Below are 24631 nucleotides of genomic sequence, written 5' to 3'. Positions count from 1 at the left end.
AATAAAGGTGAATTTAACTGGATTGCCTTAAACTAAGGATTTCTCATATGCTTTCCAAGTTATTTGTTCACAATTACCTTAGTTTTCCAGCAAGAATTATCTATGATTAACATAATTCTTAACATATTCAGTAGCTGTAACTTAATATCAGAGGAAAAGAGATAAGGACCAGTGAAGAAAGGTTCTGGCAATAAAATCGTTAACATGGTTCTCGATGCCTCTTACTGATTTTGTGACGATAACAAGGATGTTGGCAAGATATTCTTTTTTTTCCCCTCTTGGCACAAACATGGGTTTGGATAAGTGCCATGCATTTAAGTTACTGTTATATGAATTCCTATCTTGGTTTCTTCTACTTCCTTAGGCTGCCATTTTATAGTTTCAGAAACATTACTGAACTATTTTAACGTTCTTAGCAGCCGAAAGTCATAGCCCTCTTTCTGTTTGTCTTGTTTCACTGTGGGGGGAGGGGGCGGGCACATCATTTCATACTTGTCCGAGAGATTTTTTTTTCCTGATCTAGTCATTGCTTGTTTTGCTACAATGTGAAGAATTCTAATCTCAGTTTTTAAAAATTCCAGTTTTGGACTTTGCTATGTTAAATAAGGAAATTAAAGTCATTTGAGAGAATGCTGTCTACTGAAGGATAAAAATGAGTAGCTATTTTCTTAGACATTATGTTATTTCAAATAAATGCAAAAATTAAAAGTTATAAGTCAGGGTTTTTTGACCGTATTTCAAGGAGAAAAGTAAAATTAATCAGTCCAGAATAACTCATCCTAATCTTTTCAGAACTATGATTATACAGATTAGTGTTTATCAACCTGAGTAGATAAGAATCAGAAACACCTAGGGGGCTTTTTCAAAAATATCCATGTCTAGGCAATCCTCATTCCCTGAGTTGAAGAACCACTGATGTGGATACTTGAGACTACGTAGTTTTCAATCTCTTGGGTTGTTTGTTTTGGAAAACTCTCTCTGTGTCTCTCTACCTGTCTCGGTCTCTCTCTCTGTCTCTGCCTGTCTCTCTCTTACACGCACACACACACACATGCAGGAAATTCCAGGGGAAATAAGAATAAAGAATTAATGCATATCTATTATGTTTACAATATGCCAGTTCCTTTTATATATTAAATCATTTTATCAGAATGAGATTGAGTTTTCTTTAAATAAATAATCCATGATTAAAAAGAAAAACATCAGAATCAAGATGATCATAATGAAGTGAACTACTAATAAGTTTGTTAATAGATGGTTTTGGATAAAAGTAGTGTCAAATTTGTGCATTTCCCTACTTTCTTCAAAAACAAACACACCACCCTACAAAATACCTCTATATCTAATAGAAGCCTAACATTTCACTCATGCTGCAAGACACTGAGAGCACAAACTAAACTAACCGTTATAAAGGAGATCTATTATAGTTGTCAGCATCTCATGTCATGAAGATTTTTAACTTAAATCTAACTGATATAAGACTAACTTGAATTAGGACACATTTAGAAAGGCATTTTCCATTATATGGAATCAGTCTAGCGGTTTGCTAATTATGTGTTTCTCAGAAAACAGCTATTTTGACTAAGAAGCACAAGCATGCTGTCTGACTCAATGTGTCTCAGAAAATTATCTTTTTTTTCTCTTTACATTTTAGGGAGCAGTTATAAATTTTACTCAGGAAGACAGAAAAGCCCATATTTAGTACATTAGCCTTTTAGTGGGTTTTTTGAACATTGTCATTAAGATGCAATCCACATCATAAAATTTACCCATTTAAAGTATACAATTCATCAATTTTTAGTATATTCTCAGAGTTTGGCAACTATCACCACGATCTTTAGGTTAGAACATTTTCATCATCCCAAAAAGAAACCTTGTACCCATTAGCACTTAATCTCCATTCCTCACTCTATTCCCCCAGCCCTAGGAAACCACTAATCTACTTTCTGTCTCTCTAAATTTGCCTATTCTGGACGTTTCATATAATTGGAATCATACAACATATATTTATGATTGGCTTCTTTCACTTAGCATAATGTTTTGGAGTTTCATCCACGTTGGAGCACATATCAATGCTTCTCTCCTTTTTATGGCTGAATCATATTTCATTGTATGGATATACCACATTTTGTTCATCTGTTCATCTGTTGATGGACATTTGGATTGCTTCCACTTTTTAGCTATTATGAATAATGGTGCTATGAATATTTGTAGACAGGTTGTTGTGGAGATAGATTTTTCATGTCACTTGGGTATATAGGTTACATACATAGGAGTGGCATTGCTGGGTCACATGGTAACTATGTTTAACAATTTGAAGAACTGCCAAACTGTTTTCCAAAGTGGCTGCACCCTTTTATATTCCCACTGGCAGTGTATTAGGGTTCCAATTTTTCCACATCCTCACCAACACTTGTCTGTCTTTTTGATTGTAGCCATCTTATTAGATGTAAAGGCATAATAATGCATTGTGGCTTTGATTTGCTGTTCCCTAATGACTAGTGATAGCAAGCATTTTTTCATGTGCTATTAGACATCTATATATCTTCTTTGGAGAAATGTCTCCTCAAATCTTTTGCCCATTTTTAGATTGGGTTTTTAAAAATTATTGATTTGCCTCAATCAGTCATTTCATTTATTATTGATAAATTTTATATATTCTGGATAAAAGTTCCTTATCGGATGTATGATTTGAAAAGATTTTCTCCCATTGTGGGTTGTCTTTTCAGTTTCTTGATGGTATCATTTACCTCACAAAAGTTTTCGGTTTTGATGTAGTCCAATTTATATATTTATATAGTGCAATTTATTTATTTCTGTTTGTCACTTGTGCTTTTGATGTTATATCTAAAAAACCATTGCCTAACTCAAGATCATGGAGATTTACTCTTAGGTTTTTTTCTAAGAATGTTATAGTTTTAGCTCTTACATTTAGGTCTATAATCCATTTTGAATTAATATTCGTGTATGGTGTGAGGTAGGGGTTTGACTTCATTCTTTTGCCTGTAGCTAACCAGTTGTCCCAGCACCATTTGTTGAAAAGACAGCTCTTTCTCCATTGAATTGTCTTGGTGCCCTTGTAGAAATTCAATCGACCATAAATATAAGAGTTTATTTCGGGACTCTCAATTCTATTCCATTGATCTAAATATCTTCCTTTATGCACCATAACACTGTCTCGATTACAGTGGCTTTGTATTAAGTTTTGAATTTGCGAAGTGTGAGTCCTTCAACTTTGTTCTTTGTCAAGGTTGTATGGCTATTCTAGTTCCCTTGGATTTCCATATGAATTTCAGCATCACCTTGTCACTTTTGCAAAAAAAGTCAGCTAAGATTTTCAAAGGGATTGTTTGAATCTATAAATCAGTTTGGGGAGAGCTCCTTAGGTTTTGTACTCATAATACTAAACTTAATTCTGCCTAGTTTATCCTTTCTTACAAAACTAATTTCCTTACTTTTAGCTTTCTATAACTAGGTTTTGTATATGCACATATAGTGTGTTAGTGTTAAACTGACCATGAAGAAATATGAAGTACTTTTAATATTGTTAAAAGCATAATATCGTATAGTCTAAATACCTCTACAATAAAAATCTCTACATACAGGGAAATTATCATAAAGAGGAGTGCCAGGTGAAATACCCAGCTATTTCAAAGCTATATAAAATAGAGCAAAATTCTATAATCACAGAAGAATTTGCATGAGCCCTTGAACATTTTGTTGTGTTTTGCTTTGTTGTTTTCTCTGATGAGATTCATTTTGTATTTGTAAGTTTTAGCAAAAGTTTGTGCATGGGCAAAAATTAGATTTGAACAATGCCTTTATGGAATGTAGACGAGGATTACAAAAATAAACATTTTAGATTTTTATAATGCTTTAGATTCCATTGGTCCCGAGAATAAGTCACAGGCAGCTATTTGATAGCTTGTATAGTTTTGCTTAGTAAGTGAATAGCATAATCCAGTGGTTCTCAACCCTGGCTGCTGTGCATTAGAATCCCTAGAGAGCTTTTCAGAAATCCAGATGCTCCATATAGCACACCAGACCAAGTAAATCAGAATCTCTGGGGGTGGGACTTGGACGTCAGAATTTTTTTAAGGTTCCCCAGGTGAACCCGATGTGCAGCCAATGTGTAGAACGACTGCCATAGACAGTTGAAAAATGCAGGCAAGATTGAACTCAGGAAAGTGTAATTATCCTGAAACAGCAATTAAAGTCATGCCACCTGGATTCTGTGCCACTTTAATGGTAATATCAACCACTGAGAAAAGTTCTATGGAATTATTAGGATGTAATGATTTGGGTTTGCCTTTGTCTGTGAACCGATAATAAAAGATTATCTAATAATCATCAGAATGCCAAAATTTGGTACTGACTAAGGAGATCAGTTATGCATACCACCATTTACATAGGTATTTGTTGGAGGGGAAAAGTCCACTGCTAAAATGTTAAGTTCGAAAACCACCAGTTTATTGGAAGAAGTGTTAGGTTAAGAGTTTAGGAACCCGCGCTCTAGTGTTAACTCTGCTGTGTAACTTTGAACCAGAGCATTTAAATTATATTTTATAAAATGAGGCAGTTGAAGTGGAGGTGATCACCAAATTATTTATTCTACAAATTGGATTGCCTACTGTTGTGCTAGGCAAGGATGCAGAGATGAACAGAACATAGACCCTGCCCTTGAAAAGCTCACAGAAGACAAATGTGCAGAATGTGTAAGTGTAGCTATAGTGAAATGCACAGGGAATTAGGGGAGCACAGAAGTGGCCTTCATCTGGTTCAAGACTGGGACAAGCTCTATAGTTGCCTATTCAGCAACAGTTCACAAATCCCTTCTTCCTTACCGGCAGTACCCATCCCTGAAGTAGACTGAAAACGCCAGATGCTTGCTTTCCTAGCTGCATGGACATGTGACCCAGTGCTGGTCCATGAGACCCGAGGAGAAATCTCTTGGACGGTTTTCCCTATAAAAGTTGACAATTGACAAAGTGCCCTTCCTTCCTGTCCTGACCTTGAGTGAAGACTTGATACTTATTGTTACAAAGGTCATCTTGAGACTGATGGCCTGAGAATCAAAGGCCTCCATGCTGATTATAGCCAGAGAGAAAAATGGAAAGAGCCTGGATCCTTGATGTCAGCATTGAGCTGCTGAACCACCCTACAGCCACCTACCAGTGGACGTATTGGGATCGTAAAAATGTGTAGTTTGAACACGTGCTGCTTTAAAGTGGTCTGTGGATCTGCAGGATCAGCATCCCCTGGAGACTGGTTAGAACTGCAGAACCTCAGATCCCATGTCAGACCTACCACATCAGAGTCTGTACTTTCGTAAGATCGCCAGGTGAGTAAGATGCACGTTAAAGCTGGAGAAGCACCACTTGAAACCACTTGTAATTGGATATTCTGTTATATACAGGTAAAAATGTCCTTACTAATTCAAATAGGTTGTGGATTGACCACGTGCCATTTTTTAAATAAGAGAATGCTTGACCAGAAAGACTTGTGATTGAGATCTAGAAAGTTGCAAGAGACTGTTATTCTCACTGTAAATGCTGAAACAAGCAGTCTAAGTGCATAATCATAGTTTTTTAAAAAAAACTGTCAGAGTGCTTAGGGATAAAACCTAAAATGACTCCACAAGGTGACAAGCCCTCCATAAGAAAGGCGATCCACTCCTGCTCTCTTTCCTGACTGAAATGTAGGGGAAAGGAGAACACCACCATAGAGAGGAGAAAGGCGAAGTCAGCCTAACTGCTAACAAACTTTTAATGACCATGTATGGGCTGGCATGGTAGATTAGAATCCAGAGAAGCCCTAGACCAGTGCTGTCCCCTAGAACTTTCTGCCGTGATGGAACTGTTCAATATCTGTGCTAAGCAGTTTGGTAGCTACCAGCCAAATGTGGCTGTTGAGAACTTAAAATGTGCCTAGTGTGACTGAGGAACTGAATTTTTAATTTTAATTAATTTAAATAGTCACATGTGGTAGCGGCTACCATATTGGACAGTGCAGCCCTCAAGAGAGAGTGAGACTGCACTACCCCCCATTCTTTTTTACAGGTCTTCCCTTAGTGCTCGGGTACTACTCCAAGAACAGAGGCAATGGTGCAGAGCCGAGAGGAAATTCCTGAGGCTTGGGTTTTCAGCTGGGAGAACTGAGGGAGAGGCAGGAGAGCTGAGAGAAACCCCTCCCGGGGCATCCCCAACTTCACAGAGGGGAGAGCAGACAAGGCAAGAGTGGGGCGGAAAGATCTGCCAAAGCCTAAAATTCAGGGGGTGGGACCAGAAAACAAAGAGAGCTCCCCAGTCCCTCAGAGAGCTGGCAGCCTGGGCTACACATGGGAAGAAATCTCTCCCACTTCACAGTTCGAAAAGGTAAGAAGCTCAGGAGATCTCCAGAACCTCATGAGGGTTTAATGCCAGGCCGTGCTGGAGAGAGAGTCCTGATCCTGCCCTCAGAATGTTCGAAGCCAATGAGGAGCTGAATCAAACTAAAGTTGCAGCAAAGCCCAGATTCAGCTGAACTGTGGAGCATATTGATTCAGCCCTGACTTAAGGGGCAAGCTCCTTTCTGGGAATAAATATCCTTTCCTCCACTCTCTGCTATACTTTAATACAAAATGCCCAGCACACAGTCATATTTCTTATGACACATGTGACCCTAAGTCAAGAAAATAGTCAATAGAAGACTCAGACATCACTTAGATGTCAGTGTTATCAGTCAGGGACTTGAAAATAACTATGACAAAAATACCAAAGAATCTGGTGGACAAGGTGCACAGCATGTGTGAAGAGATGAGGAATTTCAGCAGAGACACAGAAACTATTTTTTTAAAAAGAACAAAATGGAAATGCTAAAAATAAAAAATGGAGTATCAGAAATTTTGCGATCCTTTATATGGACTTAGCAGAACATGCTTGACCAGCTCGGCCAGATTCCTGGGAGCAGTCTGTATTGTGGACGGATTCGTATGGTTGCACTGATTGATACTCACCTTGAACAGGAAGTACACACACTTGATGCGCTCATCATACGCCCACAAACATTGCTTTTCATAGAGCACTCCATAGATTCATCAGGCCACATATTCGCTCATATTTCCCTAGTTGTTTCCTGACAGAAGAGAAAATAATTGGCACTTCTGGGAATCCATACGGAGGCCTTTTGAGCTCATTTACTTAGAATTGTCACCTGTCTAGAGAGAGAACCCAGAGGCAGTCTCAGTCCCCCGTCTGCTCCGTGTGCTTGTTTGGTGGGCTTGCGCTGCAGTGGCATCATTACCTTTTCCCTTTCCTTCATGTTGTCAATCTTGCATGGAACATATGGTAATAAAATACTGATTTTCACCTAAGAAAGATTTTAGGTTTCTGGAATAACTAATTTCTTAACAGATAATCTTGTTAGTGTTCATTGAGGCTTTGGGGAACAGTGATCAAAAGTTTCAGAATACCACGCAGGACATAGAGGAATTTTTTTGCAATTAGAACTTGAATTTCTGGAATCATAATTGCCTCTGCTATTCCCAAGTGAGCATAAGAGTTTGTTGCTTAAGAATAAGAAAGTAGGTTCCGGTTTTTTTAAATCTCTTTGAAGTTTTGTAGATTTTTTAAATTCATTCCTTCTTTTGTCTTTTAATTCAGTATTTGTAGAGCAATTCATAATTACTCCAAAAAGAGCCTATTTTTATTGCCACAAGTAGGAAAATTTCTCAGTTGATTTTTTTCTTTGTTCTAACTTGTATGGCAAAGTATTGCCCAAGAAACTTATAAATACATATCGAAGATGAAACAAAATTATTGTAGCTATTTATCTTGACTTTTTCCTCAGTTTCAATTATATATATTTTTAATAATTTTTGTTAGAGTAAAATGGTAATGAGTTGATTGCAATAGTAGTGGAATTAATAAACTGCTTTATTTTACAGGGAAAATATTTATCCCTAAACAGAAACCAATACAGACTTTTACAGAAGAAAAAGTCTCTCTCGATCCGGAATTAGAAGAAGCTTTGACAAGTGCTTCTGATACAGAATTGTGTGACCTTGCAGGTATCTCTTAAATCAAATTAATCTGTGGGTGAGTGTGGAGGGGAGCGGGCACCAGCACACTCCTACATACGTTATACAGATGCTTCCTTTGCCTGGCGAAGTGCCACTGAGTTAGTGACCCATATTTGACTTTGTTTTTTTCTCTATAGATCTGACATAAAGGATTTCATTTCTTTAAGTTCTCTCAATGGCGAAATTTTTATGTTAATGGAATTTATTGTATTATTTGACATCTTTCTCCATGTTGCCATATTTGAAAGTGTATAAAAATCTTTCATCAGCCGGTGCTCAGCTGGAAGCTGTCCCATCTGAGGACTGAAAAAGGGTCTCCAGGGTCAACTGCTGTCCCATTTTATCAGGAGACCCCAAGATGGGTAACTGGAAAGCAGATGCAGCTGTCAGTCATGAGCTGTACTCACCACTTTCCCAACTTTCCTGAAGTGTATATGGAACACTCCAAACCCCCCTGTTATTTTCATCATCGCCAGACCAGTATCTCCCCATCTACCTCCACACACACCCATTTTCCTAGATAGAAAAATGTGCTGCATGGGGAGACCTTAGTACCAGGTAACCCCAAGAACTAACATGTTTGAAAGGAGCAGTGATGATTCTTTGGAAAGGGGCAATCAAGGTGTGGTACCACAGCCAGAGCAGGTGTCTTTTTCCTTGGGAGGCCGAGGACTGATGGATTTGTAAGTTGTGCGTTTATCAGTGTGGAATGGGCCATACTGTAGCCCCAAGATGCGGCATACTGTAGCTTCCGCCCTATTTGTGGAAAAGGGCATCGAAAACCAAAACCAAATTTGTTTCTCCTAAGTGTTGTTTTTGAGGGATGCTTCTTTAATCTTAAATATGAGAAGTCAACTATGCTTTTAGTATTCTACTCCCGGCTGACATACGAATGTAAGTTAATATGAAAGTTAACAGAAGTAAAAATCGTGAAGGTTAAGTTGAAAATCTGCCTTTTATCACATCATGTTCCTAAAAGCCTTGTGAAAAGAACGATCAGCAAGAATAGATCATTTCAATGTTCTGTCTTAGCCACTAGAGGGAGCAAAGCATAGATTTAATTTAGGATTAGGCTGGCTCCAGCTGTGTGTCTGAGTTCAGAAATGCAAGGAAATCCAAATTCAGAAATGTGGGGGAAATAACAAGGTGTTGATGAGAAAGAGATTGTAGGTGGTTTTTAGTCATGTTGTCTCCTTTTTTTGGCTGCAGAATCTGTATTTTATTAAGTAGGAAAATGTCCAGAGAATGTTAAAATCCTTGATAGAAAATTTGGTTTTAAAATTAATTCTTTATGTTTAAAACTGATGGAAATGAAAAATAGCTTTCTTTTTCTATATTTACAGCTATTCTTGGGATGCACAATTTGATAACAAATACACAGTTCTGTACTATAGTGGGAAGTAGTAATGGTGTGGACCAGGAACATTTTTCAAGTGAGTACTTACAATGCTTTGTGAATTTCAATCCTTTGTTAAACGTATTCTGTTTTCTCCATATATAAACTTCAGTATATACATACAAAATGTTATGTATATATAGTTGAAACCCGAGATTCCGGTTAGATGACATTGGCATAGAAAGTCATTGCAAATAGAATATTGAATATTTTATGCTTAATGTGTCAGCGAATGTAATAGAAACAACTCTCACCTCACTGAACAATACTGATGGTTAAACAGTACAAAAGCTAATCAGACTTGGCTTTTGTTGACATTTTATTTTCAATGTTAGCTGATTTTCAAGAAATCCACAACAGTGCTGACTAACTACATTATAAAATCAGATTCAGGAAAAACCACAGAACTGTTCAGCTCCTAATCCTTTTAGTTGATGCCAAGTATTAAATAGCCTAAAGCAAAGCTTTTTAAAAAATTTATTCATAGGATGTTTTAAAATTACCAAAGCAATGCATACTTTTGTGGCACATTTAAACAATACCTAAGTGTATAAGATCAGAAGTAAAAGTGTCTCTATCCACAGACATCGTGCCTTCTGCTCCTGTACCCCCTCCCCCACCCCTCACTGTTAACAGTTTGGTATAGATCCTTCTAGACATTGTACCATGTTTGTACAAACTTATATATGTATACATGTTATACATAAATAGTCTTTTGTTTTTTACAGAAATGGGATCATATGATAAATATTTCTTGCAACTTAATTCTTCAGTAACAATACTATTGGCAGATTTTTTTGAATGCTGACTTGGGCCATGTTCTGTAGACAGCTCTTGAATGTGAATTGCTCTCATTTAATCCTCATAACAGTTCTGTGAAATAGGTGTTATTGTTATCCGTAATTTGCATGTGAGGGAGCTGAGGCTTTAGAATGAATAAGTAAGTAACTTCAGTATCACACAAAGTCAGTGGTGAGGACCTTAATCCATGCCTTACAGTTTATCACTTAGCAATAAATCAGGTTTCCAATTAGAACATATGGACCTACCACATTCAAACATCTGTATAACATTCCATTTTATGAATGTTCTATAATTTGGCCATTCTCCCTAATTTTTTTACAGAAATGTTCAGACCTACATAGGAGAGAGAATAATGTATTCATCACCCAGCTTCAGTTGTTTTTGACATTTTGCCAGCCTTATTTCATCCATTGTCTGCCTCCCTCCCCACCCCTTCCACTTTTTTTTCCTGGAATATTTTAAAGCAAATCCTGTTCACTTGTATTACTTCACCCATAAATATTTCCATATGTGTCTCTCACAAATAAAGCCTATTCTTTTAACCTAACCACAATGCCATTATCAAACCTAAATATTAACAATAATTCCTTCGTATCATCTAATAACTAGTCTGGGTTCAGATTTCCCCTATTCTCTCAAAAACATTTCACAGTCGGTTGGTTCAAATCAGGATTCAAGTATGGGTCACATATGGCATTTGGTTGTCATTTGGTTTCAGTTCCTCTAAATTTCTTAACAGTTCTCCTCAACCTCTTTCCTGCTCTCTTCATGCCATTTATTTCTTGAAGAGAGTGGATTATTTGTCATGTAGAATTTTCTACCTTCTGGATTTGGCTGATTGCAACCTTGTGGTATCATTTTACATGTTTCCCTATCTCCCGTGTTTCTGTAAACTGTTACTTTCTAGAGGCTTGATCAGATTCAGGTGCGGCTTTTTGGTTTTTGGTTTTTGGCAGGATTCCTTCCCAGGTGGTGATTGAATCACATTAGGAGCATATCACATCTGGTCATTCCTCTGTGGGGAATGTGTTAAGATTGATCAGTGGGTTCAAATGTCCATAGCCTGATCCTTCCATTTAAAGTTCCCTGTGAACCTTTCTTAATGGTCTCAGCACCATTTGTTGACTGGATCCATTATTTCATTAGGGAACAAGGCTCTTTAAATACATGCATTCTGTGGAGAGGGGAAAGAAAGCTTTTGGTTTTATAAAATTTAGAATTGAGGAAACACTCAATTTTCCATTCAGTGAGGAAGCTCTTTGCCAACGCTCATAATCTACCGTCTTGAAGCAGATTGCCTTGGGGCTGGTCCCATGGCCAAGTGGTTAAGTTCACGTGCTCCTCTTTGGAGGCCTGGGGTTCGCCAGTTCAGATCCTGAGCAGGGACCTACACATCACTCATCAAGCCATGGTGTGGCAGCATCCCACTTAGAAGAACTAGAATGACTTACAATTAGGATATACAGCTATGTGCTGGGGGTTTGGGGAGAGAAAAAAAAAGAGGAAGATTGGCAACAGATGTTAGCTCAGAGGCAGTCTTCCTCACCAAAAAAAAAAAAAGAAGAAGATTGCCTTGCTGAACTTAGGTGAGAGGGAGCCCCCCTGTCCTTCTAGCAGAGCTCTGTTAGGAAGGTTTTCCTTGTTTTGAATGAAATTCTGCCTTCTGGCAAGGTACACCTGTTCCAACCCAGCCTTTCAGAACAACATGAACTTTCTCTCTTCTCTCTCTACAAGATAAATCAGAAAACAGCAAGCATACTTTCTTTTAATATATACTTCCAGGCTAAATATATCAAGATCTTTCAATTGTCCTCAGGAAAATAATTTTCAGACCTTCATCCAAGTTGATCTCAGAATGCTGTGTGTGTGTGTGTGCGTGCGAGAGTGCACATGTGTGATATTTGAAAAGAACACAGTATTCTAAGAGGGAATTGATTGGATGAGTGTCAGTTTACCTTGTCTTAAGATGAACTTTGCTCCTGAAAGCTAGAGGAGGGCAGAAGGGAAGAACTAAGCCAGATAGTGACCCTGTCAGTCTTTCCGTGTTAGTTGCTCTTAACTTTTTTGCGGCCGTTCGCCTCTTTGAAACATCTGAGGCTAAAGATGTTCTCCCCAGAAAATTTATCCCTAAAAGGTTGCCTGGTATAGGTATTCGTAGACCTCCTCACACATCAAAGCGCATCACTTGGATCTCATTGGAGGGGATCAAGGTTTCCGGGTCCTCTTTCAGCTTTGCGTGGTTGTGTTCGGCTGTGTGTGCGGATAGGATGTACGGTGAAGGATTGGGAGTAGGAGGAAGGAGGGCATCAGTTTGTGGAATTTCTGTCTCAGTCACTCTTCTGTGCACTGTACCTCTCTGCCTCCCCATTCCCTGTTCCTCTCTTCTTCCTGCTAGTCCTCCCCGTCTCCCCATTGCACAGTACTCCCCATGAGAGGAGGCGGTCATGTGGCCTTCCGTCACATTGCTCTTCTCATCGAGGCTGGATTCTTTCAAGTCTGTGATTCTTACTGCCTTTACAGTGTTACTAGCCAAATCTCAGAGAAAATGAAAGGAGATGTTGGATTCGATCATATTAGAACTTTATCTTAAACATTGCTAAAAATCAATGGAATCATTAGCTCATGTTATCCAGTCTATTTTAGTGGTAAAGATATCTTCTAATACACGAAGAGGTAGTGAAAATATTTATTTTTGAAGGCTGATACATTGCAAACAAGTTAATTGTTGAAGTGTGTTTGGTATATGTTCAATTAAATTTTGAGTGCTTTGTATATGTGTTAATGCATAAAAGATCTTTTAGAAATTGTGGAGAAGAAACTTTTAAATTAGTTCTACTGTGTGTGTGTGTGTGCACACGTCTTCTATGTGTTACCACATTAATATATGCAGCCACTGTAGTAGTATCAACCAGTGAGACTCTTGCTCTTTTCATTTGTCACTACAGATGTGGTAAAAGGTGAAACGATTCTTCCAGTATTTGATGAGCCCCCAAATCCAACCAACGTTGAAGAGAGTTTAAAGAGAATTAAAGAAAATGATGTTCGTCTTGTTGAAGTTAATTTGAATAACATAAAGGTAGGTGTGCTAGGCACGTGGTAAAGTTTCAAATTGCTTTCAGGCAGTTGGATCTAGGATGCGAGCTGGGCAGTTTTCATATCATATAATTCTTTCTACTTGGCTGTAAAGTTTTTGCTCCTAACAGTATGCCAACATAGATTCCTTCATACTATAGAAATTAAAGTATTGTAGTATTTTCCTGACATGCTTTTTAAAGAGTATCATATAAAAATATAAACCTTACAGGCTGTCAGCGTAAATCTCTGGCTTCCAGAGTACTGCCTGCTTTTAACAGCATGCAGTCTTTTGGGTTTCATTTTTTCCATCAGATTTCCTGAAGTATAATTTATACATAGTAAAATTCTCCCTTTTTAGTGTACTACAGTTCTGTGGACTTTGACAAATGCGTACAGTTGAACAAGGACCACCACCATCAGATATAGAACATATCACACCCCTTTGTCATCATTTTCTGCCCCCAGCTCCAGCCCCTGACAACCCCTGAAGTGTCTCCTTTCCCCATCATTTTGCCTTCTCCAGAGTGTCGTGTGAATGGAATCACATGGCAGTACGTAGCCTTTTGAGTGTGGCTTCTTTTGCTTAGCATAATGCGTTTGGGATTCATCCATGTTGTTGTGTGTGTCAGTAGCCTGTTCCTGTGTATTGTTGAGTGGTATTCTGTTGTATGGGTATGCTGCGATTTGTTTCTCCACTCACCAGTTGGTAGACCTCTGTGTTCCTTCTAGTTTGGGATGATTATGAGAAAGCCACTGTATACATCCACATGCAGTCATATGTCTTGTGTGAACATACGTTTTCATTTACCTTGAATAAACCACTAAAAGTGGGCTTTCTTGGATCTTATTGGGTTTTAAAACAATGCGACGCTTCCTTGGAGTAAATAAAGAAGAAATGAGTTAGGAGAGCAGAGGGGTAATTAATTACCAAAGGGTAATCTCAGATTAGCTCTTGGGTATTGGCCATTGTATTATAGCTTCATTACAAATTCCTCATTTTAAATCTTGATTTGTCTGTATTGGGTGTAGAGGGAGCATCTGAATTACAAGAATCTAGGGAATAAGACCTCTGTGCTCCTTTAATGAGCGTTCCTTCCTGTACATGGAGGAAAGAAAGCCTTGGGAAAGCTAATATCCCTCGTTGATCACTAATCTTCATTTTTTTAAAAATTAGGTCCTCATATATCTCTCTAAATCAACAGTAATGATCTGAAAATAACCAGGCTACAGGGAACTGAAGTCTTGGTACTAAAAAAGGAAGAAATTAGTGCCTTCTAGAACTATACCTTTCCACATTTCAAGTAGTGTAGGGTTAATCTCTCTTAGTACCATGTAGCTTAAATTAGGTGACTAAGAACAATATGTCATCGCCCTCAGTAATCGCCCTCATTAGAGGTGGGCTCCCCCATCTCTCTTTGTAGAAAAGTGGATCCACTTTGAACACTCAAGCGTTGACTTCTTTGTATTATGAATAATGAAAAGTTGAATAGTGAGAGTTTCTTCAACCTAAATAGTCGAGAAATGGTGATATATACCCTACTCTAGGTCAACAGTTTGTGCAGACGTACCATAATGGAGAAGTCAAATAGATATGGGGGAGGCTGAATTGTTTTCATTTGTAGACTAACTGTTGTGTGTTCATGTAATTTCTGAATACATTTTAATGAAAAAAAGTAAGTACAAATATATTTGATTAATGGACTGAATCTCCTGAAAACTAAAATGTAATAATGTTCCACATCATTTGTCTTTCAAGAATATCCCAATTCCAACCCTAAAAGATTTTGCGAAGGCTTTGGAAACCAACACACATGTGAAACATTTCAGTCTTGCAGCCACCCGGAGCAACGACCCCGTTGCTGTTGTAAGTAAGCTACTATTGATAATATTGAAATTATGACTACGTACCAAGGTATGTTACAGAGGGGCCTAAACTGTGATTTATGAACAAGATTTACTCCTTTTTTTCGATTGATGTTTAGCTCATTATGTACTACCCTTTTATGTATATTTTTTCCTATGAATTTTTAAAAATATAAATGGAGTCATGCTGTTCTGCAACTCAATTTTTCACTCAACAGCATATCTTACAGATCTTTTCATTTAGTGCATTCAGTTCTGCATCATTCTTTTAACATCTGCAGAGGATTCCATTTGTGTATCTGTCATCTTGGATTTTTGTCAAATGCTTTTTCTGTGTCTGTTGAGATGATCATGTGGTTTTTGTCCTTTATTCTAGCAATATGATATATTACATTGATTAATTTTTGTATTAAGTCAACCTTGCATCCCTGGGGTAAGTGATGGTATGAACCTTTTCCTTCACTTGGCTTTGAGCACATCACTCCCTTTGATTCTCCTCCTGCCTCACTGGACATCCCTTCTCTGGTCCCTACACTGGTTCTTCCTCATCTCCCCAGTCTCCAAACATTGGAATGGCCCAGGGCTCAGTCCTAGGCCTTCTTCTTTTCTCTATCTACACTCACTTCCTGGGTGATCTCATTCTGTTTTATTGCTGCCTCTTGTCTGTCTATGCTGGTGACTCCCTGTGTCGTTATCTCCAGTTCATACCTCTCTCCTAAACTCCTACTCATGTCCAGCTCCCTACTTAACAGCTTTACTTGGATGCCTCATAGACATCTCAAATCAACGTCCCAAGCCAAACCCCTGGCTCCTATCCCATACCTGCTTCCCTCACACTCTTTCCTTTCTCACTAAATAGCAGCTTTATTCTTTCATTTGTTTAAGCCCAAAAAACTGGAGTCATCCTTGACTTCCCTTTCTCACAACCTTAAATGTATATCCAGCCCTGTCTTCAAAATATTTCTAGAATTCAACCACTTCTCACCATTTGCACAACTACCACTGTGGTCCAGGCCGCGATCTTCTCTCATCTGCATTATTGCAACAGCCTCCCGCTTGAGCTGCCTGCTTCCTTCCGTCTTACCCACCCCAAAGCCAACTCTTTACACAGGATCAAAAGTGATTCTTTTAAAACTTAAGCTAAATGACCTCCTTCCTATACTCAGAACCCTCCACAGCTCCCTATCTCACTAAGAGTAAAAGTCAAAGTCTTTAGTGGCCTCGTAAGGCATTCCATGAGCAGATCTCTCCTTTACTTGCCCTTTCATTCTACTCTTACCCATGCAGCCTTCTTGCTCCTCCTCACACATGTCACTCATGCTCCAAACTCAGGGCCTCGACACTTGTTCCTCTTGCCTAGAACTTTCTCCCTAAAAATATTATACATGGTTTCACTTCATCACTTTATTGGAGTCTTTGCTGAAATGAATGAGCCTTTCTGGTGAGGCCTTTCCCGGCCCTTCATGTACAATAGCAGCCCCACCCTTACCCCCAGCACTCTACTCTACTTTGCCTTTCTTCCTCCATAGCCTTTTTTACCATCAGACATTGCATTTTCTTACTTGTTCATTATCTCGGCCCCTACTAGAATGTAAGTTCTATCAGGCGGGGACTTGTAGGTTTTATTTCTGAATCTACAGAGCAGTACTTGTCAAATAATAGGCCATCAGTAATATCTGAATAAATGTGTGTGCAGATGCATGGGTAAGGGATTTGTTCCAGGCCACATAGCTGGTTGTCGCCAGTAGGAAGTACAGGTGTGTAGATACCTGTCCCAAGTTCTTTCTAGTGTCCCTGCCCCCATTGCCCTTTATCTTTTTCTTCTTTTCTTTAAAGATTGACACCTGAGCTAAGAACCGTTGCCAATCTTTTTTTTTTTTCTGCTTTATCTCCCCAAATCCCCCTGGTACATAGTTGTATATCTTAGTTGCAGGTCCTTCTAGTTGTGGCATGTGGGACGCTGCCTCAACGTGGCCTGGCGAGCAGTGCCATGTCCATGTCCAGGATCCAAACCAGCGAAACCCTGGGCCGCCGCAGTGGAGCTCAGGAACTTAACCACTCCGCGATGGGGCCGGCCCCGCCCTGTCTTTATCTTGACCTACCTTTAGGCTTGATCTTACCTGTATTTTCTGGAGTTTGACCTTGCTTTTGACCCCTCAACAGGGCTGTTTTATATAAACTCGCACTCATATTCTTCCTCCTCTCTCTCTCTCGCCTCTTCTCCCTCTGCTCACTTGCAGGTGTCTGTTAATTAATTAATATGGTGTTTATTTAGCACTGAGTTGAATGCCTAGCACTACCATACCCTGTAAGAACTGTAATGGGAGCAGATTGAAGACATACAACCCTTGAGGAATTTAATATTTAGTTAGCCCTTCTTCTCCGTCGTCTTTGTGCTCTTGCAGGTCTAGTTATCTGTGATCTTTTCTGGCCTTCTGCCTCAGGCTTTCCTTTTGGTCTCTGCCTTGGAAATTAGTCCCTAATGTACCCTCATTTTGGCTTCACGGTAACCGAGCTGCGGCAGGACCCAAGTAAGAAAAGATGTTCCAAAGAGACATTGATGAAGTTAGTCCTCCAAAGAAACTGAGAGAAAGTCTGAGAGACACAGGAGGAGGAAGCATGCAGTAGAGTATGAATGAACTTAAGAACGTGACTAGCCGTAGAGAGTGTTACAAAGAGAATTACATGCAACAAAAAAATCTAAAGATTGTGACAGGTACGTGTGAAAAGTAGATACATGTGTGGCCTGTGAGGTAGTGTCAAACTAAAACAGTCTAACGAGAAACATTAAGGCAGTTATGTTGGTTAGTATATTTGTTTATGGCATGTACACTGTATAATGGTGCAGTCAAATTTTAATCTCCAAATACTTTCTTTAATTTTTAGGCTTTTGCAGATATGCTGAGAGTGAACAAAAACTTGAAGAGCTTAAATATGGAGTCCAACTTTATTACAGGCGCTGGGATCCTAGCACTGATTGATGCTTTAAGAGATAATGAAACCCTGGCCGAGCTCAAGATTGACAATCAGGTCTGTGTTCTCCAGCAGTGACTTTGACCAAGCACAGCCCGCACTGCTGTGTAGGGCGTGGGGACTCAGGAGGTGGGCGGGAGGAGGGCTTCCAGGGGGCCCTTTGGGAAGGTGGGGGCCTGAAAAGGGATAAGGGGACACCTGAGGATCCAGAATATTAACTTAATATTTTTAGCATAGGTTTTTAGTATTTTCATAGTTATGCAACCATCGCCACTGTCTAATTCCAGAACATTTTCATCACCCCAAAAAGAAACTCCATACCCATTAATAGTCACTCCCTACTCACCCATCCCACTAGCCCCTAGCAACCACTAATCTACTTTCTGTCTCTATGCATTTGCCTATTTTGGGTAGTTGATATAAATGGAATTATATAACGTGGTCTTTTGTGTCTGCCTTCTTTCAGTTAGCAAAATGTTCTGGAGGTTCGTCTATGTTGTAGCATATATCAATACTTGTTCTTTTTTATGGCTGAGTAATGTTCTATTCCATTTGTGTTCTTTCTACTTTTTGAACGTTAGGAATAATGCTGCTAAGAACATTTATATGCAAGTTCTTATATGGACTTAGGTTTTCATTTCTCATGGGTATATACTTAAGAGTAGAATTGCTAGGTCATATGGTAACTCTGTGTTTAACTTTTTGAGGAATGGCCAAATTATTTTCCACAGCAATTACACCATTTTACATTCCTGCCAGTGTGTCTGAGGGTCCCAGTTTTTCCACATTCTTGCCAATACTTGTTATTGTCTGTCTTTTGGATGATGGTCATCCTTGTGGGTATGAAGTGGTATGATCCACACTTTTTGATGTCTGTATGATCATATACTGAACTCTAAAATTTTGTTTCTTTTATGAATGTTGTAAAATTTGGGAAAATCTAAAAAAGACCAACAGAATCAGCATGTACCTGAATGTCTTATTCTGACTTACCTTGAAAAATGTTTTGATCTAGTTTATTGACACTGTTCTTTATTTCTAATTATTCCAGAGGCAGCAGTTGGGGACAGCTGTAGAATTGGAAATGGCCAAGATGCTTGAGGAAAATACAAATATCCTTAAATTTGGATATCAGTTTACACAGCAGGGACCCCGAACCAGGGCAGCTAATGCCATAACGAAAAACAACGACTTAGGTAAGAAATGCAGCATCAAATAGAATTTTTGAATTGTCTCATTAAGTTACTGTATAGGACAGACCTTTTGTCCTTTTAAAATAAATTTTAACAGAGAGCGGTTACTCAGCCTCGGTTTCTGAAACCTGCACGGTTCTTCTTATACTGATTGAATTACAGTTCAGTTTCAGTGAGGTTCTGGTGATTATTACTTACTGGGTAAAATCTGTTCCCTGTCACAAACACAGTTTTCAGTGAACAAACATTTTTCTACGACAAACGTTGTAATAAATCCTTCCTATAACACATACTGGTTCTCAGTTACAACTCACCCCTCGGAGCTATTAAAACAAAGATTTCAACATTTACAGGAAAGTGTTTTGCCCTTTTTATCAAACGGTGGATGGAAATTTAATTTTATACGATAAAATATAGAAAAGCATCGTTTTAACTGAAGGCCTGCAGTCAGCGGTACGTGCATGTTGGCCGTGCCTACCTGTGTGCCTGCCACAGCCATGCTGCGCTGTGTCGCTCTTCTCTCCGCTCGCGTCTTGGGCGGTAGTTTCCCGTTCTTTCATGGGTCCTATTGAACTGCTGAGGCTTGTGGCTTCTGTTGGAAGTAAATTTTCCAGCAAAGGCTGAATTAAAGAATATGATACTTATCATTTCGTTTCTAAAAATTGACTCTTCAGTTAAGTTTGGTGATTGTCCCTGAAATATTTTAAAAGATGCAGTTAGACAAGAATTTAAATAAGACTTCTTAAAGGGAGGAACATTTCAAAGTGATGCAGTTCTTTGAAGCTTCAGCCATATTTGAGTTTGTGTTCTTTAAAGGTTTCTGGAGCAGAAAAAATACAGCTCCATTCTTTAATTGAGGTCCCTGTGAAAAGTATTAGTTCAAACCCCTTCTGTCCTTTGATGACTGTAGTTTCCCATAGAAGAATCTAGCCTCTTGCTCTTTAAAAGAGAAAACTGGTGTGTTTCAGTGTATTGCTGATTCTGGAGGTAGTCTGCAAAGTCATGCTAATTGTTTTAGTATTGGGTCACTATTCGACTTCTGTTTTTTTCCTTCACGTATTTAATTTTGCTTTGTAGAGCAATGTTTCTCACGTCTGGCTGAACTTGACAAATAATTGGAAAGTTCTAAGGACACATAGGTTACTGGCTCTAGAATAGTGTTTTACTTAGTAAGTTATACTTCATTGTAATTATTTATTTTCAAAGACTGCAAGCTATTTGAGGACAGGGGCCAGAACTAGCTGTTGAATCCGCAACGCTTTTAAAACCATGCCTGACAGTAGGAGGTACTTAAAGATTTATTAAGTGAATAAAGAAAGTGATGGAATTTGAACTCTGCTCAAAGTTACAATTTTCTGGTAACTGATTAGCCGTAAACTTAAACCGGAAGTATCCTCCATTTTTCCTCTCCTCTGAAACTGCCTTAGCTTTCCCAGGATTTGTAGCCCCCACTGTCTGTGACACCTTTGTCCCTCCCAGCAGCTGTCCTGCACGAGCAGCACAGTGAGAGCCCATGTCAGCGACAGGGACACCAAGTTTTGCAAGGCCACAGCATTTGTGCTCTTCTGCTGAGCTGATCGTGGCAGGCACTTTGCCCAGATTTCTGTAAGAAAAGAAATGAGCAAGGGAGATTTTGGCAGATGGAAGATGAGGGGACAGACGAAAACTCTCTCTAGGCTGCTTTATGCTGACACTGAGCAGTGGAGTAGCTGTCCACGGCAGCGCGTAATCGAGGATGGGGAGGCCACGTTGCAGAAGTTGTGGTCTGACATGAAGCAGAATGGAGAGAAAGCAAACAGCTTGGTGCTGAGAACTCTCTAGACACCACCACCCCCCCCCCCCAAGTTGTTTCATTCCGATCCAAACTAGACTTTCAGATGTGGGTCTCAGGCATGAAGTGAAAATAAAGACATTCCTGGAGTAGGGAATTGCATGGATAAAAGCTCAAATTTGGGAGCAAGGAAGTTATTTCTATGCTGAGGACAGCCTCCAGATTTTGAGAACTATCTCTCATAGCAAAACATTCCTCCAGAATAAACTTTCAGTAAGTACTTGCTGCTTGAAGCTAACACAATAAAAATGTACTGTCAGCAGATTCAGAGGGGATGCTGGGAGAAGGCACTAAAATTTCATGGTAAAGAACTTAGATCTCTTTGGATTTTACATGGGAGGCATTTGAGAGCCATTGTAGGCCACTGAATGCATGATTAACGTGATGCTTAAAAGAAAACTATTCTCATTACTCCTCTAGTGATAGGATGTGAGGTTAGCTAGGACTGACTCGCAGTTGACTGATCATGAAGCATTGAGAACTTATGTTGGTGGCGTGGGCTTTGGAAAGAAATTGCCAAAGAATTGTTCATGGGCCACATTTCTAAGCCTCTCCTCTAGAGGGGGAACTGAGGAATTGCTGGAAGGTAACGAGTAGGCACCGAGTGAGAAAGAGGACTTGGAAGTGGCCCTTTGCCCCGTCTTCTGCTGTGTCGTGCTCACGGCACCCTCCGGTTGATTCTTGTTTGTCAGCCCTACACTTTGATCTCTGCCTATAGATCAAGGGTGCGGGCCTGAAGACCATGTTTTCTTACATGCAGTTGAATATGTGGTCACCAGAAAGAGAGATCAAAGAACAAGACCTGAAACTTGTACAGAATTTCTTGGGCATATAATTTTTCTTCACCTTGCAAATGGGGCCGTATCAGATCTTTAGTGTTCTGATTCTGACAACGTCTCTCCCTCTCCTGTTGTTTTCTTAGCCTCCACTATTCATTGAAATAGTCGTACCTACTCACCATCTTTCCAGCTAAGAAGCGTCACAGCTATAACAGCAAAGAGGTTATATGGTCCCCATGCAATATGCCATTGAACTTCGAGTCTCATATTACTATCTTTACACTAGCTAACCTCTTACTCAATTTTCTACACCTTTTTCGTTTGTCCTATAGGTCTTGTTTATAACACGTATTTCTTTGTAGCATGCATTTTTAACATCTGAAATGGCCTGCCAATAACATCCAAACCCTTCTGCAATTCAAAATTGTCTTGGAAATGTTCTCCCTTAAGAATTATCTGGTTTGTCTTTCAGTTATTTCTGTTTTTCAGAAATCTGTATACAAGAATTAGGTTTGTATTTGAGGACTCAAGTCTCCAGTTGATTTTTTTCCCTTAATATTTCAATAAACACATGAAACTTGTTCTTGTTAACATGGACTAAAATTAGAGTCAGGGGTGTACTTAATTTGATAAGTATAAAATTGTTCCTGGGAACTTGATACTTTAGTCCTCCTGGTTTGTATTTTCTAGCTAGCACCCAGCCAGTGGCTGGACAAGCTTTCGTGCACATCACTTGAATGTCTGGGCTCAGCTTCTGAAGGCCAACAAACAGAAGCCAGCATCAGAATAGCGGGAGAGCAGAGCATCTGCAGCCTGGCCGCGGGGCCAGTGCACCTGTTGGCTTTTCATTCCTCTGTTAAACAGCCAGTTCAGGCTGAACAAAGGCAGTTGCCTTCCTACCGCTTCCATAGACAGAAGAGAGCGTAAAATTAATAGACCAACAATCTAACTTACACAGAGGAACTTACTGGTAAGAGTGTCAAAACCAATAACACGTAAATGCAGAACCTCTATAAAAGCTAAATGGGCTTTCCTCATCCCCAGATGATAGCTGACCAGGCCTTTTTACCGTCCCGTAGCCCTGCTGTGGTGGGTGATGAAGCTGAGTACTCTACTGAATGCTTCATGTGTTCTCAGTACTGCACTAGACAGCATGTCGTGCCTTTAATTGCACAGCCGTGAGGTAAAGATGTCATTATTCTCCTATGACAGCGGATGAGTTGAGGCTCAGAGAGGTTCGCTTACCTACCAAAGAACACACTACAAAAAAGGGGCAGAGCCGTGATTCACACTCTGTTTGTCACTGACTCCAGAACTGGTGCATTTTGTCCTCTGTAAATAGTTGCTGGCCACAACACTGAGGAGGCCTGACTGGTGGCTCTCAGCGAATGCTCTGTGTGGCTGATCGGTGAGAGGGAAGGTAGCAAGATCCTGAAGTTGGAGGCCTCGCCCTGCTGCCGGTGAGCCTAGTGGTTCCGGGTCGCCAGTCCCTGAGGAGGCGGGGGCCTCAGATGGACACGCATCTTCATCAGCTGAACGAGTGGGCTAGCCCCTCTGGCAGCTGAAGTTGACGCTGGCCAGTGTGACCTCGCCACATTGCCAGGGTCTAAGACTTTCATTACTCTGTATTTGTGGTTTTCTCAGAGCCCTGCACTGGTTCATCTTGTAGGAGACAAGAGAAGGAAATTTTGGAGAGCAATAGCAAGTCCCTTGCCTGTAAAAATGACAAAAACGTTTTTACTATCTTCTTTCACAGACTAGGGAAATACCTCGTAGTGCCTAATCAGAAGAGCACGCAAATAGTTACTTTAATACTTTCTAATCCCAGCTGCCTGAATGTCATTTCAAAATTTCACACAGTAGTTTATTAGTCATTTTTTAAGGGAAGTATAAATTACTTTAATAAACAAATGAGACAGGCACAATGCCTCCAAGGCGATTGTTGACCTTTCTGTTCTAGATTTCTAACAATTGCTGCTGGGTCGGCACAGGGGAGCTCAGGGCATGTAGTTCCCATTTTGAAGCTCCTCAGTTTTCAACAGGTAGATGACAGTGATGAAGGATACGAATTTTTTTTTTAAGTTATTGTATTGAGATCATATTGGCTTACAACATTGTGTGAATTTTTTTTTTATTATTGAGTTAATGATAGGTTACAGTCTTGTGTGATTTCAGTTGTACATTAATGTTTGTTGTTCGTGTTGTAGGTACACCATTTCACCCTTTGTGCCCACCCCCCACCCCACCTTTCCCCTGGTAGCCACTAATCTGTTCTCTTTGTCCACATGTTTAAATTCCTCATATGAGTGGAGTCATACAGAGATTATCCTTCTCTAACTGGCTTATTTCACTTAACATAATTCCCTCAAGGTCCATCCATGTTGTTGCAAATGGGACGATTTTGTTCTGTTTTGCAGCTGAGTAGTATTCCATTGTATATATGTACCACAACTTCTTTATCCATTCATCTGTTGATGGGCACTTAGGTTGCTTCCATATCTTGGCTATTGTAAATAATGCTGCAAAGAACATTGGGGTGCATAGGACTTTTGGAATTGCTGACTTCAAGCTCTTTGGGTAGATACCCAGTAGTGGAATGGCTGGATCGTATGGTAGTTCTATTTTTAATTTTTTGCGGAATCCCCATACTGTTTTCCA

The 24631-nt window shown here is 39.5% G+C and overlaps 1 protein-coding gene across 1 annotated transcript in view; it reads left to right on the top strand.

Annotated features, from left to right (window-relative positions):
• Nucleotides 1-24631, top strand: part of TMOD3 (tropomodulin 3) — an 80866-nt gene that overhangs the window by 45046 nt on the left and 11189 nt on the right. The window contains exons 4-9 of the mRNA XM_023617372.2: nucleotides 7925-8047; nucleotides 9403-9492; nucleotides 13205-13335; nucleotides 15091-15198; nucleotides 18084-18227; nucleotides 19222-19366. Coding sequence (XP_023473140.1) covers nucleotides 7925-8047; nucleotides 9403-9492; nucleotides 13205-13335; nucleotides 15091-15198; nucleotides 18084-18227; nucleotides 19222-19366 — 741 coding nt within the window. The remainder of the gene's footprint in view (nucleotides 1-7924; nucleotides 8048-9402; nucleotides 9493-13204; nucleotides 13336-15090; nucleotides 15199-18083; nucleotides 18228-19221; nucleotides 19367-24631) is intronic.

This window comes from Equus caballus, chromosome 1, assembly GCF_041296265.1.
Source record: "Equus caballus isolate H_3958 breed thoroughbred chromosome 1, TB-T2T, whole genome shotgun sequence".
Classification (NCBI taxonomy): domain Eukaryota; kingdom Metazoa; phylum Chordata; class Mammalia; order Perissodactyla; family Equidae; genus Equus; species Equus caballus.
This window is presented reverse-complemented; position numbering and strand designations above follow the sequence as displayed.